Source organism: Leuresthes tenuis, unplaced genomic scaffold (genome assembly GCF_036924035.1).
Source record: "Leuresthes tenuis unplaced genomic scaffold, fLeuTen1.0.hap1 SCAF_6, whole genome shotgun sequence".
Lineage (NCBI taxonomy): Eukaryota > Metazoa > Chordata > Actinopteri > Atheriniformes > Atherinopsidae > Leuresthes > Leuresthes tenuis.
Window position 1 is genome coordinate 27,723,361 of NW_027325360.1, and position 15,422 is coordinate 27,738,782.

Below are 15,422 nucleotides of genomic sequence, written 5' to 3' on the forward strand. Positions count from 1 at the left end.
TTTAATTTACTCCCTCAGGGCCCACAGAGGACAGTCCAGCAGAAGCAGACGCAGACGTGACAGAACCGGCTTCAGAGTCCAGTTCTCCACATTCCCTGATGACCCCCAACAGCACACCAACTCCAGGGGCCCCCAGCTCCCCACAGCAGAACCACCAGGGCCGAGCTGGGGACCGAGGGTGAGAACCAGAGACTAACGAACATACCTTATGACATCCAAGATGGTCAGTAAATACATGTTTAAACAGTCTTTACTCTGCATTTCATTATGACAATATAAAAGTAGTTTGAATAGTTTTGAATCATCCTTATTTATCTTTTCCAGTCATAACCCACATTATTTACTCTAAATGTGTCTCCAACAAGCTTCTTTTGTCTCCATTTTTCTACCACGTATGCCCTCACTTGGTGGGAGGAGGTTGACACTTACATATTTTTTTCAGTCTCTGGGCCTTTGTTGTAGCTTTAAATGTGCTATAGTGAGGGAACTGACAGTTTGTTCTTGTAGGGAGGAGGAGGAAGAGGAGGAGGAGGGCGCTGATGTTGGGTTGGCTGACAGACTATCAGAGGCCGAGGAGAAGATCAAAATTCTGCATTCATGTAAGTGGTTTAAACACAGGCGTGCACTGTAGCTGTTAAATTAAATTTTCGACCTATTAAACAGCCACTTCTTTTATAATTGCAGCGTGGTGCCCACCGCTGAAACACTCCTGCCCCACTGGTGCTCTGTTTACATAAATGAATGCTAAAAGTGTTGCTTTTTTTTTAGCCTGGAAATCTAAATTTGACTCGATAACTGCATCAGCTTTTTGTTGTAGGGCAGGTTTTTCTCTGTTGGTTCTGTTTAAATGACAAACAAGCTGGCTTTTGAACATGAGAAAGATATTTCATGATGCAGCTTTAAGGTCAGAGTTCTTGTGTTTTTTAAGTTAATATCTCACTTCCTCTGGTTTGCCACTCACCAGCTTTGAATACTGCACAGACAGAGCTGCTGGACCTGCGGTGTAAATACAACCAAGAGATGGCAAACAAGTAAGAGTCTGCATCATATTGTACTTTTCCTGTTGATCTTACCTTTGTTTTCCCCTTTCCTCCTGCAGTCATAATAGTTTCACACTAACATCTATGAAGCCTTCCTTGTTGGTGCCAGTTTTAGTGTTTTGCTCTTATTTAGCCTACATAAAGCCATGTCCAATGCAGAGCTGAGGAATGCCATTGTAAAGGCAGAGAGTGAGAGTGACTCAGCCACTAATGCAGGTCGATGAGAGAGGTCTGTGTTTGCCTTCACTGGCAGCTGGGTCTTGACAGCCCTCAAGAAGAATTGCTCCATTTAAAGATTGCTTCAGAAAACACTCTACCTTGTCTTGGTCTTTGAGCGCAATGTATCCACCGCACGCCTGAAATGAATCTGAGCTTGTATGAAGGATGTCGATAGACATTCAAAGTAAACACTCTTTTGTTTGGGTTGTGCTCCAGAGCACAGTCAGCCGCTGCTAATGGATTTTCTCCCAGGCTTAATCCATGGTGCAATTGAACTGATGTTTCTAGAGCCACTGCCATCCATTTTGTTGGATTGGACACATTTTCATTTTGGCTTCACCCTTTGCGCGGAGCAATGGCGTGAAAGTCCATTTCCGTTCTGTGGTGTGTGCTGGCCTGACCGCATTCCTACAGGCTGACAGCATTAACACTGACCCCAGAGCGCCATGCGCAGCTATCCTCTCCTGATCCTGAGCGTCTGAACTCGGAGCCTGCGTCTACTATTCTCACAAACTGTTTCCTCAGCGTTGATAAGAGAGACAATTTGTCTGCTTCAGCTTGAATAGCTGAGCAGGTAATCAATACAAAACATTTTTCGTACTGCACAAGTTCATTTAAGGTGAAGCTGACACCTGTTCGTGTTTGCTGTCAGCAGGGCGCCATCTACCCCCGTGTATTGATGGGACCAGGGCATGGCCAAGACCCTCTGAAGCCAAAGCTGCACCACACAGCCCTGATTATCATTAACATCATAAACTGGTCTTTATTTAGATTGAGTGGAGAAGATTGCTCTTCGTTCTTGAGATATAACACACTAACTGTCTTAGATTAAAGCTTGTTTTGACAGAGCATGAAAGTTTGACAGAATGTAGTTGGTTTAATGTGGATTTTTTTGGGAAAAAAGGGCTTCTGTGTCCCGGAGCTTGAGAAACCCATGTGCATATTTGAGTCAATCACTGCATCCTCTTTAATCCATCCTTTCCTACCTTAAGTAAATAAGGTCCCATGTGGGCAAAATAATGTTGAACTTCAAACAGACCTCGTGAATAATCCTACTGAAATTTTGTTTAAATTTAGAAAACTATGATTGTTTGATGCAAGGATGGACGCAAGTGTTGAGTCGCTAGCGTTCTGAGGTGACAAAACGCCTTGTTTTGATGGGCTGTGGACATCAGTAAGGTTATATCATCAGTATTGTTCCTAGACTTTCTTGGTTTTTAATGATCTGACCAAAATTACTCTAGGTGGATATTTCAAGCTCATATCTTCAAGGCTGTGGAGGAGAATCCTGGTGGAATATGAAGATCTTGTAATTGAACATATACATTAACTCCTAAAATAAATATATTTATAGTTTTTATGACTATAGGAATGATCTTATGCCTTTTTTTAAAACTCCTGGCTGCAGTTAGGTGTTTTTGGTACTGAAGCTCCAGTTTTAAGTACATTTTGCTGATTTTTTAAATTGGCATGTGAGAGGCTCTTTTGTATCAAATCCTACCATTATGAAGGCTGCAATCTTCCAATTTCCTTAAACTTGCGTATAAATTGAACTGTGTGACGAAATGTTTGTATTTTTTGCATTATCAATGCAATAATGTAAATGTTACAGTTTAAGAGCTTCTCTGTATCCTGTGTAAAGCGGTATTGTTTTGCCAAATATGTAGTTTTTTGGTAATTATTAAAAAATTGAGCAACGTTTTTTTTGTGCTTGTTATTTGGAAAATGACAACATCTTGTCATCAATCTGTGTTCTTTATGTATGTGTGTTGCAGGGCAGCGGAAGTCAATGCCATCATGGCAAATCTTGAGAAAGCAAACCAGGTGAGTACATTCTCGCTGTGCATTTCTGATTGAGAAGCTCCTTCGTTAAGGTAATCACTCCTGTAATCAAGCTTTGGCTCTAATTAGACACCCTCCGTCTCCGTCCACCCTCCTCCTCCTCCTCCTCTCCATTCTACCTCCCCACCTCCCTTGAGCGTGTGATTAGTGAGTGTAAACTGGAGCCCCTGTTGGTGGGCGCACTACGGCTGCATGGCTCCACTCAGCAGAGAGCAGGAGACCACAGAGCGCGATTGATGCTGGTGTGCTGAACTCTATGGCTCTTAGTTATCTCAGTGCCTTGATTGCTTCCTGTCCTGGTGATACTTCTTCTGCTTCTTTTTCCCCCCTCTGCTTTTCTCTCTCACACTTTTTCTCTAATTCTGCTGCTCTCCTGCAGCAGCTCCCAGATAAATTTGTTCTCAAAATGAATCATTAATTAGCAGGCCGGGTGTGACAGAGCAGGTAAACAGTTTGGGGAGTAAAGTGGGCTGACTAAACAGCCCCCTCAGCAGAATAAACCAGTGGCTGCCCTCTTCTGCTCAGGCTCCTGCTTAGGTTTTCTCTCAGCACTAGATTTCCGAACAAGGGCGCCTCCTTTGATTTATGTATGTGCTCTCACCTTGATCATCTCATTAGCCAATTGATGTGGCTGGTGTATGAAAACTGTAACGCTGTGATGTCATATCTGTGTGCAGAGAGCCGAAATGGCTCAGAGGGAAGTGGAAAGGCTAAAGGAGCAGTTGGCCAGTGGCTCCAGTGCCACCGCAGGGAGCTGCCATCCAGCAGAGGGCACGAGCATGGTAGGAATAATGTGATGTAGGGTGTGAATCACTCCTGTTTATAATGACCGCATCCAGCCAGGGGAGCTGCGTGATGGAGTACAGGAGAATGTGTTTTACTTTTTACTTCCTTACACTTATTGGCAGCTGTGGCTCCAGGATGTTTTAAAATTAGATGATGATTTTCAATTACATGTTTAAGATCTACAAAATTCAGCTTCCATGTTAATGCACTACTGTTAAGAACATTAATTCAACAGTTCCCTGCTTTAATGAATGCAAGACTTTTACCCATGAAGAGTATGTTTGAGTATTTGTAGATAGTTTGGATAGTGCTATGCAGCTTTTACCGAAATAAGAATCTTCTTATGAATAAAGTATCGACTGCTCTGGGAACTTTGATGTAGTTTGGATTTTCATCAGTAAGTTTAGACTGCAGTTGGTGCTTGTTTTCTCATTAGAAAATGTTTTATTCTTTAGTTATCTCTCAAGGACTTAACAAAGCTTGGTCTAATTCACCCCCTTTAATTCTTTTTCTCTCTGTTTATCAAAACAAGGCCAAAACTCAGACAAAGCTCTGAAAAAAAAGATTTACATCCATTCACTGAGCCTCTGCTGAAACGTATAATTTTTTCAGTTCAAATCATCAGATTATGAAACCACAGGCAGAGATATCGTATTGCTTTTCATTATTATGGAAATGTGATGTCTGTTGCCTATTATTAGTTTCTTGAATACTTTTTTCTCATACTGTCTTTTAATTTTTTTTTCACTTTTGACTTTTCCAACTTTTTGTCTCCCTATCAGGAGAAGAATGAGAAGGGTGACGTGTTGCCCTCCCAGCTAGAGGCCACCTTATTGGCTAAAGACAGAGAAATCCTCCGCCTTCTTGAAAATGTTCAGCGGCTGCAGTTCACACTACAGGAAGTTCAAGAAACCTCTGCCAATCAGATCCTAGAGCTGGAGCGCCAGCTGGCCTATAAGACAGAGGCCATCGAGGTGAGTGGCTCTGACATAAACATGAAAATAGTCTCCTCTGTGCTCTATGGCTCCAGAAAGTAATGAGCCACCTGTTGATATGAAGTCAAACATGTTTATTTTGTTTTTCATATCAGAGATTAGAGGCTAAATTGCAATGCCAGATGGACTACGAGGAGATTAAAACTGAACTCAGGTGAAACTTGGTTTAGTTTTTGTATTAATAAATCATAATGTTAGCAAACATCCAAATATATGACTTTGCTTCTTTGTTTGTCTCCATTTGTAGTATCCTAAAGGTTATGAAGCTGGCTTCAGCAAACGGCAACTCATCCCAGGTATTTACGTTACTGTTTTTAGCAAACTGGTCTTCTTTTTACCAAAGTAGACATTTGGTTCGTTAATCTTCTGTTTGTGAAATGGCAGAAAAACCCTGAAAAACTACTGCTTCACTGATTCATCACCCATTATAAGAATATCGACAGCCTGTGTAATTGATTAATCAGAAATGAACAGCTTTTGTGTGTGTATGTGTGTTTTGATAGGATTCTGCTAAGGCTGCAGATGCTCTTTTGATGGATAAAGAGGCATTTTTTCCATCTCACAAGTACTTGGTGGATAAGACCCGAATATTGCACAGCAATGGTAAAATATGTGTGAAGTTTCTGTTACTCATTCCTTTAATCAGTCTAGTGCACAAGGTTGTGGCTTTTCAGAGGCGGTGAGTTTTGTCACCTTCTGAAAACTCCACTGATTGCTTGGCACTTAGTGGTTAGATTCAGTCACTTCTGTTAGTCAATTCATTTATTTATTTTCCCCCCAGACTTAAATCTCTGTATAAACTGAGCATGCAATATGTATTGTGGAGTTGCAAGGCAAGGAAACAAGTCATTTAATTGATGAATGAATGTGTTTTCTATTATCAGATGATGATCACTCTGAGGATGTAGGTAGGGAAACAGGCAGGCAGCCAGGCTCCCACTCATCCTCCTCTCAGGCGGAAAGTCGTTCCTCCCCGAGCCCAGGTCCCCCTACCCTGGACAGCTCCTCTTCTAGTCATGATCTCCCCCGTCCTTTCTCTGTGTCACCATGCTCAGGGGACCGACTGTCAGCAGACCACATTCTTCACAAGCAGCTCCTCTCCCCACACTTTAAAAAGGATGGCCTTGTCGCTTTCCCCACCACCCTCTATGCAGCCAAAGTTGCACTCATGTCTGCCTCTCAAGGGTCTGTGGGGGTGGGCAGCGTCGACGCCGGCCTGCCCAGCGATCAGTCAGAAAGCGGCAGCTCGACTGCAGGAGACGAGGACCAGCTGGACACGGCAGAGATCGCCTTTCAGGTGAAAGAGCAGCTGCTGAAGCATAACATTGGCCAACGAGTGTTTGGCCACTACGTGCTAGGCCTCTCCCAGGGCTCAGTCAGTGAAATCCTGGCAAGACCTAAACCCTGGAGGAAGCTCACTGTGAAGGGAAAAGAACCTTTTATCAAGATGAAGCAGTTCCTCTCTGATGAACAGAACATACTGGCCCTGAGGACCATCCAGGTCCGGCAGAGAGGTGAGTAAATAAGAGCATTACACCTGAATTTTGGAGCATACACCACAATATGTCATTAAATACTGCCATAAAACACTGTCATAAAACACTGAAAGTACATGTTTAGATGACATCCTCAAACTACCAAAATAAGCTTAAACAAAAGTGTTTAAAGGCTTTTAAGACTATGGAGCCAGAGGTTTTTAGAGCAGGCATAATTGTACCATGTTGACTTGGTGGCTTAGCTCCTGGACCTTTTTGTAGGTTTAAACCTTTCTTATCTACTTGGACCACATCCTTGACGTCTTTACAGCTTCCGCTGACATGTTTATAGTGTTACTTTTAAACTTTGTTTTCTCCCTAGATTCACAGCTTTTTGAAAGTTGAGCTTCCCGTATACTGCAACCTCAGACAGCACGCGCTCAAAGGCAGCCATTGATCTAACAGTCAAAAGCAAAGCCTTGGAACTGCTCTCTGATCAACCATCCCACTCACCCCTCTCCTCCCCCCTCCCTCTCTCTGTCTCTTTCTGTTACCCTCTGTGGCAGGGAGCATCACTCCACGCATCCGAACTCCTGAAACTGGGTCAGATGATGCCATTAGGAATATCCTAGAGCAGGCCAAGAAGGAGATCCAGTCACAGAGGGGAGGTGAGGATGAAGCTACAAGTCACAAGTCGTAGTTGGAAGCCATATTGATTTATTTTTTGTTCTTTTTATTGACAATTTTTAGTATCAAATTTTATCTTTGCTCTTATGCGTCGAAGGTGCATCGGTGTCATCGGTGGCTCTTTCTTGTTTAGGTGATGTCAAGTCATCTCTTAGCAGCTCATCTGGCAGAAGCAGTAATGGAGGAAACAGCAGCTCTGATGAGACTATAAAAAATATCCTTGAACAGGCCAGGAGGGAGATGGAGGCTCAGCAGCAGGCCCTCATGGAGATGGAGGCTTGTGGGAGAGCCTCCACAGCCAGCTCAGGAGTTCAGGTAGAACGTCTGGGGCCACCTGAGCGCACTAGGGCCATGTCTTTACCGGTTTCCATCAAGCAGGAGGAAGGAGGGTGCGTCACCATGTGCATGGCCAACTCCATCAGCAGCCCCCAGACACCTCTCAGTGTCCTCTCCCCAGCTGCTTTTGTACAGAACATCATCCGCAAAGTCAAATCAGAGATAGGTGAAGCAGGTACCTACTTCGATCAACACTGGTCTCAGGAGCGTGGATCTATGGTACTTGGCATTGGGGGCAGCTCTCGGCCTTTCAGTTCAGTCTCTCCCTCCTTGTCGTCCTCTTCCTCCGGGCCCTCCGCCTTGACCCGACCCTGGCCACGTCTGGAGAATGGCGAGGGTCTAACCAACAGTGAGGAAGCTTCTGCTGCGGAGGACGAGCTGAGCCTGGGAAGGCCTGTTGAGGTGAAGGTGGAGTCGGACACTTCGGTGAGCGGTGGGTCCCCAGGGCCGTCTCCAGGACGTCTTTCCTACTACCCAGCATATATCCCCCGTGCACTGAAGCCCACGGTGCCCCCACTGACACCAGAGCAGTATGAGATGTACATGTATCGGGAGGTGGACACCATAGAGCTGACCAGGCAGGTGAAGGAGAAACTAGCGAAGAATGGTATCTGCCAGAGGATCTTTGGTGAAAAGGTCAGCAGCTGCTCTTTGACACCTTCATATAGTGCAAAATACTTTATATTTTAAGTAAAAAACAAATGAGAACACACACATATTTTAGATTAATTATGATACATGCTAAGATAGAAAAAGTATCTGAAATTAAAGCCACATATCGATTATGTTAAAAATTAAATATAGAAATCAATGGCAATAACATATAAAGTTAAAGTTTTAATAAACCTTGATGCTTCTGTATGTGACCTACTGTGTGGAAGTATGAGGAATGACCTTCAGAACAAACACACATCCAATCATAAATACAGCTTACAAAGTAAAATATCTAACTTACTTTTTATCAAATCTAAAATTAAGGACTAGGTTGACCTCAAACTAACCAATATTCAGAATTTGCTCCAAATAATAATATTTGTCATGCTCCTGCTCTCTGTGGCTTGAAGTATTAGATTAAGATGGCATCTTTAAATGTGAATGTGCTTTGATTATTTAAAAACAATTAAGTTGTTTTCTCAGTTAAAGCTAATAGCAAATCAGCTGCAGTATCTGCAGCCTGATGTCTTATAAAATAATTTCACATAACTGGAAACTTTTTTCTTTTTAATTTAAGCTGCTCCTTAAATTCATTAATGGCTCAGACTTTATGCCCCTACTGATTTTTTATCCAAAACATCACATTTGACTGTTAGTGTGCTCATATCTAAAGCTTCTTCAGTTGCATATGTTTTCCTTAAGAAAATTGTAAGAAGCCACATAAAGAGACTGTAAAAAAGTCCCCCCCTCCTCCTTAACATTGTCCCTAAGTCCATAGGTGCTTTTGTGAGATGGCAGTGGTCTCCTCAGGTGCCTCTGTCTTGCAATCTTGACCATTACTACTGTTTTTAGCTGCAGGGCCAACATTAGAAGTCTATCAAGATTGATGGAAATCAACTCATCTCTGTTGGAGTTACCTTTTTATCATTCACCTAAACTACTAAATAATTTGTTAAGTAAAAATGGGAATTACTTTTCAAAATGGATTATTCCAGTTTCAGGTGTAGTTGTTCCTGAGCTTAGTCAAGAAAAATGTCTTCTAATCAAATGAGATGATCCTGGATCAATAGTAGAAATCGTAAAAGAACATGTATATTGTAGTTGCTTTTTCCTGAATTAAGCTATTCTGTTTTCTATCCAACACACTAGTTGAATGAACTTTTTTTTCAAGTCCAGATAATCCCTCTTAAGTGTCGGTTCCTTCACTGAAAAGTGGATCAAATCAAACAAACAAGTTAAATTCTGCAAATTCTACATGTTGATATTACTGTCAGTTTTAAACTTTCACCTTTGAGTAAAAGATTTTTGTATTTTCAAATACTTTCTAAACACTAACAACTTAAATACTTTGTGAAATTAGCTTAGTTTTTTTACTTAAATGAGCAATATTACCCACCGTCATCATGTGTAGTCTGCTGTCTCCCTCTAGTGGCTGATTCTTGAATGTGCATGACTGAGGATTATCCTAAAAGAACATCACAATTCATTCTGTCGTTATAATAATTTGGACGTTTAGTCGTTACTGTCAGCTTTAGACATTTTGATGTCAGTTATGCTACAAGTATTTTGTTTAGCCACAATATGCTATGATATTTGAATGGAACAGGTGCTGGGGCTTTCTCAGGGCAGTGTTAGTGACATGCTGTCACGGCCCAAACCCTGGAGCAAGCTGACCCAGAAAGGCAGGGAGCCCTTCATCCGCATGCAGTTGTGGTTACTGGATCAGCTTGGCCAGAGCCTCAGTCAGCCACCGAACCAGGGTCCCACTCAGGGTGAGGGTCCGTTTTTATAAAACACTCTCTCTCCTGTGGAGATACTGTCTCACTAAAGTTTGGGATCATATATTTGTTTTTTTTATTATCATTATTATTCTTCTTTGATATTTCAATATACAGTGAATGCATGTAAGAGAATTGTTTCTTGGTTATAAACTTAGAATATTTTTTTAATTCCAGATAAAAGCCCAGTGACAGCCCACTCCTCACCTTCCCCACCTCCTAGCCCATCAGAGAGTCACCCCAGTCCGCTGGTTGAGCCTGTCAGTCTCTCCCTGGAGAGCAGCAAAGAGAACCAGCAGCCTGAAAGCCTTGGCTTAGGGTTTCCCACCCATCCAGAAGGAGGAAAATCCACTCCCAGCTTCATGGCTCTGCATCAGCCCTCAAACCCAGTGGGCATCCAGGAGCTAGTGGCAATGTCTCAGGAGCTAGACACCTATGCCATCACTAAGAAGGTTAAGGAGGTGCTAACGGACAACAACCTAGGTGGGTCTGAGTTCTTCTGACATTCCTGTTGGATGCAAGCAACCGTCCTACAAACTGTATGTTTTTTTTTGGTTTTTTTTTTTTGCCACAGGCCAGCGTCTTTTTGGGGAGACCATACTGGGTTTGACTCAAGGTTCGGTGTCCGACCTGCTCTCCAGGCCCAAACCATGGCACAAACTTAGCCTAAAAGGCAGGGAGCCATTTGTCCGCATGCAGCTTTGGCTCAATGATCCTCACAATGTAGACAAGCTGAGGGCCATGAAGAAGATGGAGAAGAAAGGTGGGAACCCAGCGTGCATACAGTGATATTTTTCAACAGAAGTATCAGATTTTGTTGGTGTAATTATAACCTTACTGGATGTCCCTGTCTGCCCTTCAGCCTATCTAAAGAGGCGGTACGGGCTGCTCAGCACCGGCTCTGACAGTGACTCACCAAGTACTCGATCTGAGTGTGTGAGTCCGGCCTTGGCTTCCCTGGACTTGTGTCCCTTCAGCCAGGTGAAGAAGCCTCGGGTGGTGTTGGGAGCTGAGGAGAAAGAAGCCCTGCGGAAGGCGTACCTCCTGGAGCCTTACCCCTCTCAGAACACCATCGAGATGCTGGCCTCACAGCTCAACCTCAAAACCAACACTGTCATCAACTGGTTCCACAACTACAGGCCAGTCCAGTGATTTTTTTTAATGCTCATTATTAATGGCTGGTTTTGTTTTGTTTTTTATCAGTGATGTAGATTTACCTCAAGCTTTAACACAAAATGTTAAGAAGAAATTGGAAGTCAGCTTATCCTAAAGCGACTGTCTAACACCAGTGTTTGTGTGTAGGTCCAGGATGCGACGGGAGGTGCTGATGGAGGGTCTGCCAGACAATGACACAGATGCCGAGCACCACAGCTACTCCCCCTCAGCGACACAAAGCCCCCACTCTGATGGAGAGGAGAGGAGGCTGCTGCAGCCCTCAGGACACATCCACTCCAGCCTTCCTCTTGGCGCCAACACCGCACTGCCTCGTGTAAAACAGGAGGCGACCGACAGGGACGATGATGAAGAGGAAGGAAGGGAGGGCTCTGTGAAACAGTCGAGAGTACAGTGTTTTCCCACAGCGGTAGCATTCCCAGCGTTGAAAAGCGAGCACAAGGACTCCATTGCTGGCTGTCGTGAGCCCTACTTGGCCAGTCAGAGGCTGAGGCAGGAAGAGGGGATGAGCAGCCAGGTTCAGGGGCTCTATCCTGGCTCAGTCTCCATAGATGGTTCCCAGAGAGCCAGCCAGTCCAGGCACGAGGGTGAGGAATCTGGAAAGTCACCCGTTGATCCAGTCAGCTTCAAGGCATCATCAGAGCCATGTCGTAGCAGCCTCGAGGTCTCTCTCAACTCCCCCTCTGCTGCTTCATCACCAGGTCTCATGATGTCCGTCTCTCCCATTCCTTCCTCCTCCGCTCCCATTTCCCCCTCGCTGCCCAACCCTCCATCATCGAGCACCAATCACAGCCTGGACGCGAACCCGCTTCCTCCCTTCCAAAGCCCCAAAATCAACAGAAGCACTCAGAGACGCAATGAGAAAATGGCCAACCTTAATAACATCATCCACAGGTTAGAGAGAGCAGCCAATCGAGAAGAAACTCTGGAATGGGAGTTTTGAGTCCATTGTCCCTGTTTCTAGTCTGGTTGAGCCTTTGTGGTACACAGCAAGTCCAAGTAAAAGCTTCCTGCAGACCTGAAAGGAGCCTGGCTCCAGGAGGCTGACTGATAACTCACAGGAAATGGGAATGCAGAGCTCAATAGAAATCCCCTACAAGAACTTAAGAGTTGGAAAAAAAAGTTTATAAAGGTGTATTTGTTTTTCTGTTTGTTTCTTTCTTTCTTTTGATAATGCATACTACTTTGAAATATATGTGACAGCACTAGCTGTTGTTTTACCTACTGGACTTGACATGAAGACTTTTGCAGCTATGGTGTCATAAAATGTACACCGAAGTCCTGTAGATTGCCACTGGGTGAGATTAAAAAAAGACCCCTGTCTTAAGCCATTAAAAGCACTATAACTATTTGAAAAGAGACATTGACCAAATTTGCTACTTTTTGAATAGCAATTTTTCAAATTTTGTCTGTGAGACTGGACAGTTTAAGTCAAGTAACATGAAATCCTAATACTGACTGAGGGATAGTCCTTTAAAGACTCTAAATATTCAACATCTTGTATGTACTTAGTTTCTTGGTGACATGTTTTGAAATATTTGTATCTCACACGTATAAAATGTGGTTGTACATGTAGAATTGTCTGCAATAGCCTTCTCTAAACCTGATGTAGCATGGTACTCACTTGACCCTGTTATCTCCTGTAGTTAGTCACCTGTGATTATTCTTGAGCTAATACAAAAGAAAAAAGTTGAAAACCTGGCAAAAAAAATTAAAAAAGGAAAAAAAGGTCATTTTAAACCTAATACTGGAATACTTTAAGTGTTTTTTTTGTTTGTTTTTTGGGGGGGATAATTCTTGAGGTTTACAGTTTAGGGCCCTTGTGCTTTTGGTAATAAGTGAACATTCACTTCCCCTGAGCACAGTTTACATGATTTCTTTCAGACTTACCTCTCTGACCATCTAAGGCACTGGTTCTCAGACTGTAACGGGCCAAGACACAAGACACCTGGTTTACCTCAGATTATGTTGATGCACATCATGCTCCGATCCTGCTTTTCATTCTTACTCATAAGCACGACACAATTATTTGAATCAACAGATTGAAAGTACTCATGTCTCAGATGTGAGTTCATTCCTCAGAGATTAAAGGTGGAAAGTCTGTTCTTTACGAGGAATATTGATGATCTGATTTTATATATATATATGTATAACAATCCACCTCAAAGGTAACACCTGACTGGAATGCATTTTAAAGATCGGTCTTTACCTGTCGCCATAATAAACTACACTTGATCAAACACCTGAGCTTCCGAGCACTGAAAAGTGGTTTAACTGGACCACAAAGGTGCTGTGCATTGATCTACTTTGGGGCTGAAGCTCAATGTATTTGAAAGCATGAAGCATATAGTATGACCTCTCATCAAACTGAAAACATTCAATCCGTAAGAACACTATAATCAAGAGCACCCCCTCATATTATCTTTGACCACTTGTGTATTGTGTCCGTAGACGTTTCTTTGTCATGCTTGCAAGATGTTCTTTATGTATTTTGCCTCTATTTTATACTCAGAACAGTAAACTAGATATTCAATACCTCGTGTATGAAGTACTTACAGCACTTAGATTTTGATAATTGTGAGGACTCATGAAAATTTCAACAAAAATATCAACATTATCCTAACTTAGTGTCCACAAGTCTTTGCCTTTACTGTATTGTTGAAGTTGGTAGTAAACACTTGCACATGTCTACATAGTTCAGAGGACTTGGATTGTATTATGTAGAAATATATATAACACAATTATTAAAAAAATATCTTACATTCTTGGGACAAAATGTGCTGATTATATTGAAATAGAGTGTACAGATTTAATAAACCAAACCCATTCAAGCCAGTTGTGGTCTGGCAAGCTTGCCCACGTTTTAGACCTTCTCTCAGGGTAGTCTTGCTTTTTAAAGCTTTATTGAAACAGTTGTTCTCATCAGTGACAGTGATTATGTTCAACACGTGGTGTAGAGAATGATTCTGTTATACTGTATATTCAATGATCACGTGGAGGTTGTATTAATACGGGAAGTTTGTTGGAGGGTTGTTGCAGTTTTGTAATTCATTACACAGATGTGTCAAAGTACAGTCGAGATGGGAATTACCAGGAAGAGGCTGATGTTTTTATTTATTTATTTTTATTTTTTATTTTTTTTAGATCAGTAGACTTGCTTTATAAAACTTTTGTTTTCTCTTGGAGCCACAGAAGATTTCTTACTGCCATGTTTTGTGCATAATATACTGTATGACTAGAAGTGGCATTTCTTATGTGAAAAGTTCACTGTCTCTCATGGTAACATAGACACATGACTGAAAAAGAAATGTATTTACCTTACCCATTATCTTCTCGTGTACTGTAAATCTCATCTCATTGTTTTGCATGCAATCCATTCTGGTCACATGACAAGGTATAGACGTTTTTTTTGTTGTTTTTCATGCACAGGGACATTGAATCAGCACTTAAGGTCTTTTTGCATTAGTGAAGTCCATGCATGGTGCAGCTGATAAATATGGCTTTCATAATGTCATCACGACTCCAGTAAAAACCAGAACCCTGGAAACACCTCGTAAACTTTACCTCCAGGTTAATATTTGAATCAAGATTATTTTGTGCCATATCAAATGCCTCATGCATTTTCCTCACAGAGAAATGTCTTGTGGTAAAGTTCGATCCAAGAGGAGTGTGGGGCTTTTTGTAACGCAGTTCAGAAAAAAAGCTAAGCTTTTTTATTATTATTATTATGATTATTACAAGAGCTCTAAACGTTAGATGGTTTTACCTTAGTCGCTAAATAATGAAGTAGCTGGTCAGTAAAATGTGACTGCGTTCAGAGTTGGAAAATATAAAAACAATATTTGCAACTCTACCACTGTGGGTTTGTTGGAGAGAAAAAATGTCATTTGAAAGCCAGCTGTGAGACAATAAAGAAGTGTCCTGCAGGCTCAGTAACTTTGTAATGCCTCACGTGTCAGGGTATTGAGTGTTAAAGAATGGACAAAGGTATGCCTAGCGCCTTGGAAATGAAACTGCGTATGTAAGCCATCAGTCAATACATAATTGTTTAAAAATCCTGGTGTGTTGTGTTTTTATTTCTTTATGGTGAGGTAGGAGCTATCTTGTTGTTTTATACATTTGGAGACATAAACAGTACGGAAATATATGAGGAAAATATGCAAATCATCGCTGTCCGTTACTGTAGTATAATTTATTCTAAATTCCCATATATTTCTTTATTGTATTTCAGCACTACACTGTATTTAAGCGCTATGTCCATTCTCTGTGTGGTAAGTATAGAAATCCCACAGTGTTTGCTTCGTCAGCAGTCTTTCCATGACGTAAAAACGGCCTCATTTTGATTTAATTCAGCGTGCTGCGTTATATTGGCAGTACCCTGTGCTGTGTTTACATGATAGTACCGCGTGGTTTGCCCGAGCCCCGCCCCTCCCCTCC

The 15,422-nt window shown here is 42.2% G+C and overlaps 1 protein-coding gene across 1 annotated transcript in view; it reads left to right on the top strand.

Moving 5' to 3' along the window:
* Window positions 1–15,029, top strand: part of cux2b (cut-like homeobox 2b) — an 81,530-nt gene extending 66,501 nt beyond the window's left edge. The window contains exons 6-22 of the mRNA XM_072388544.1: window positions 19–178; window positions 508–599; window positions 965–1,031; window positions 3,035–3,083; window positions 3,779–3,883; window positions 4,670–4,861; window positions 4,978–5,036; window positions 5,130–5,178; window positions 5,386–5,485; window positions 5,767–6,396; window positions 6,924–7,025; window positions 7,178–8,016; window positions 9,641–9,806; window positions 9,990–10,295; window positions 10,387–10,575; window positions 10,675–10,951; window positions 11,115–15,029. Of these exons, the coding sequence (XP_072244645.1) occupies window positions 19–178; window positions 508–599; window positions 965–1,031; window positions 3,035–3,083; window positions 3,779–3,883; window positions 4,670–4,861; window positions 4,978–5,036; window positions 5,130–5,178; window positions 5,386–5,485; window positions 5,767–6,396; window positions 6,924–7,025; window positions 7,178–8,016; window positions 9,641–9,806; window positions 9,990–10,295; window positions 10,387–10,575; window positions 10,675–10,951; window positions 11,115–11,928 (4,196 nt within the window). The 3' untranslated portion in view covers window positions 11,929–15,029. The remainder of the gene's footprint in view (window positions 1–18; window positions 179–507; window positions 600–964; window positions 1,032–3,034; window positions 3,084–3,778; window positions 3,884–4,669; window positions 4,862–4,977; window positions 5,037–5,129; window positions 5,179–5,385; window positions 5,486–5,766; window positions 6,397–6,923; window positions 7,026–7,177; window positions 8,017–9,640; window positions 9,807–9,989; window positions 10,296–10,386; window positions 10,576–10,674; window positions 10,952–11,114) is intronic.
* The last annotated feature ends 393 nt before the right edge of the window (window positions 15,030–15,422 follow it).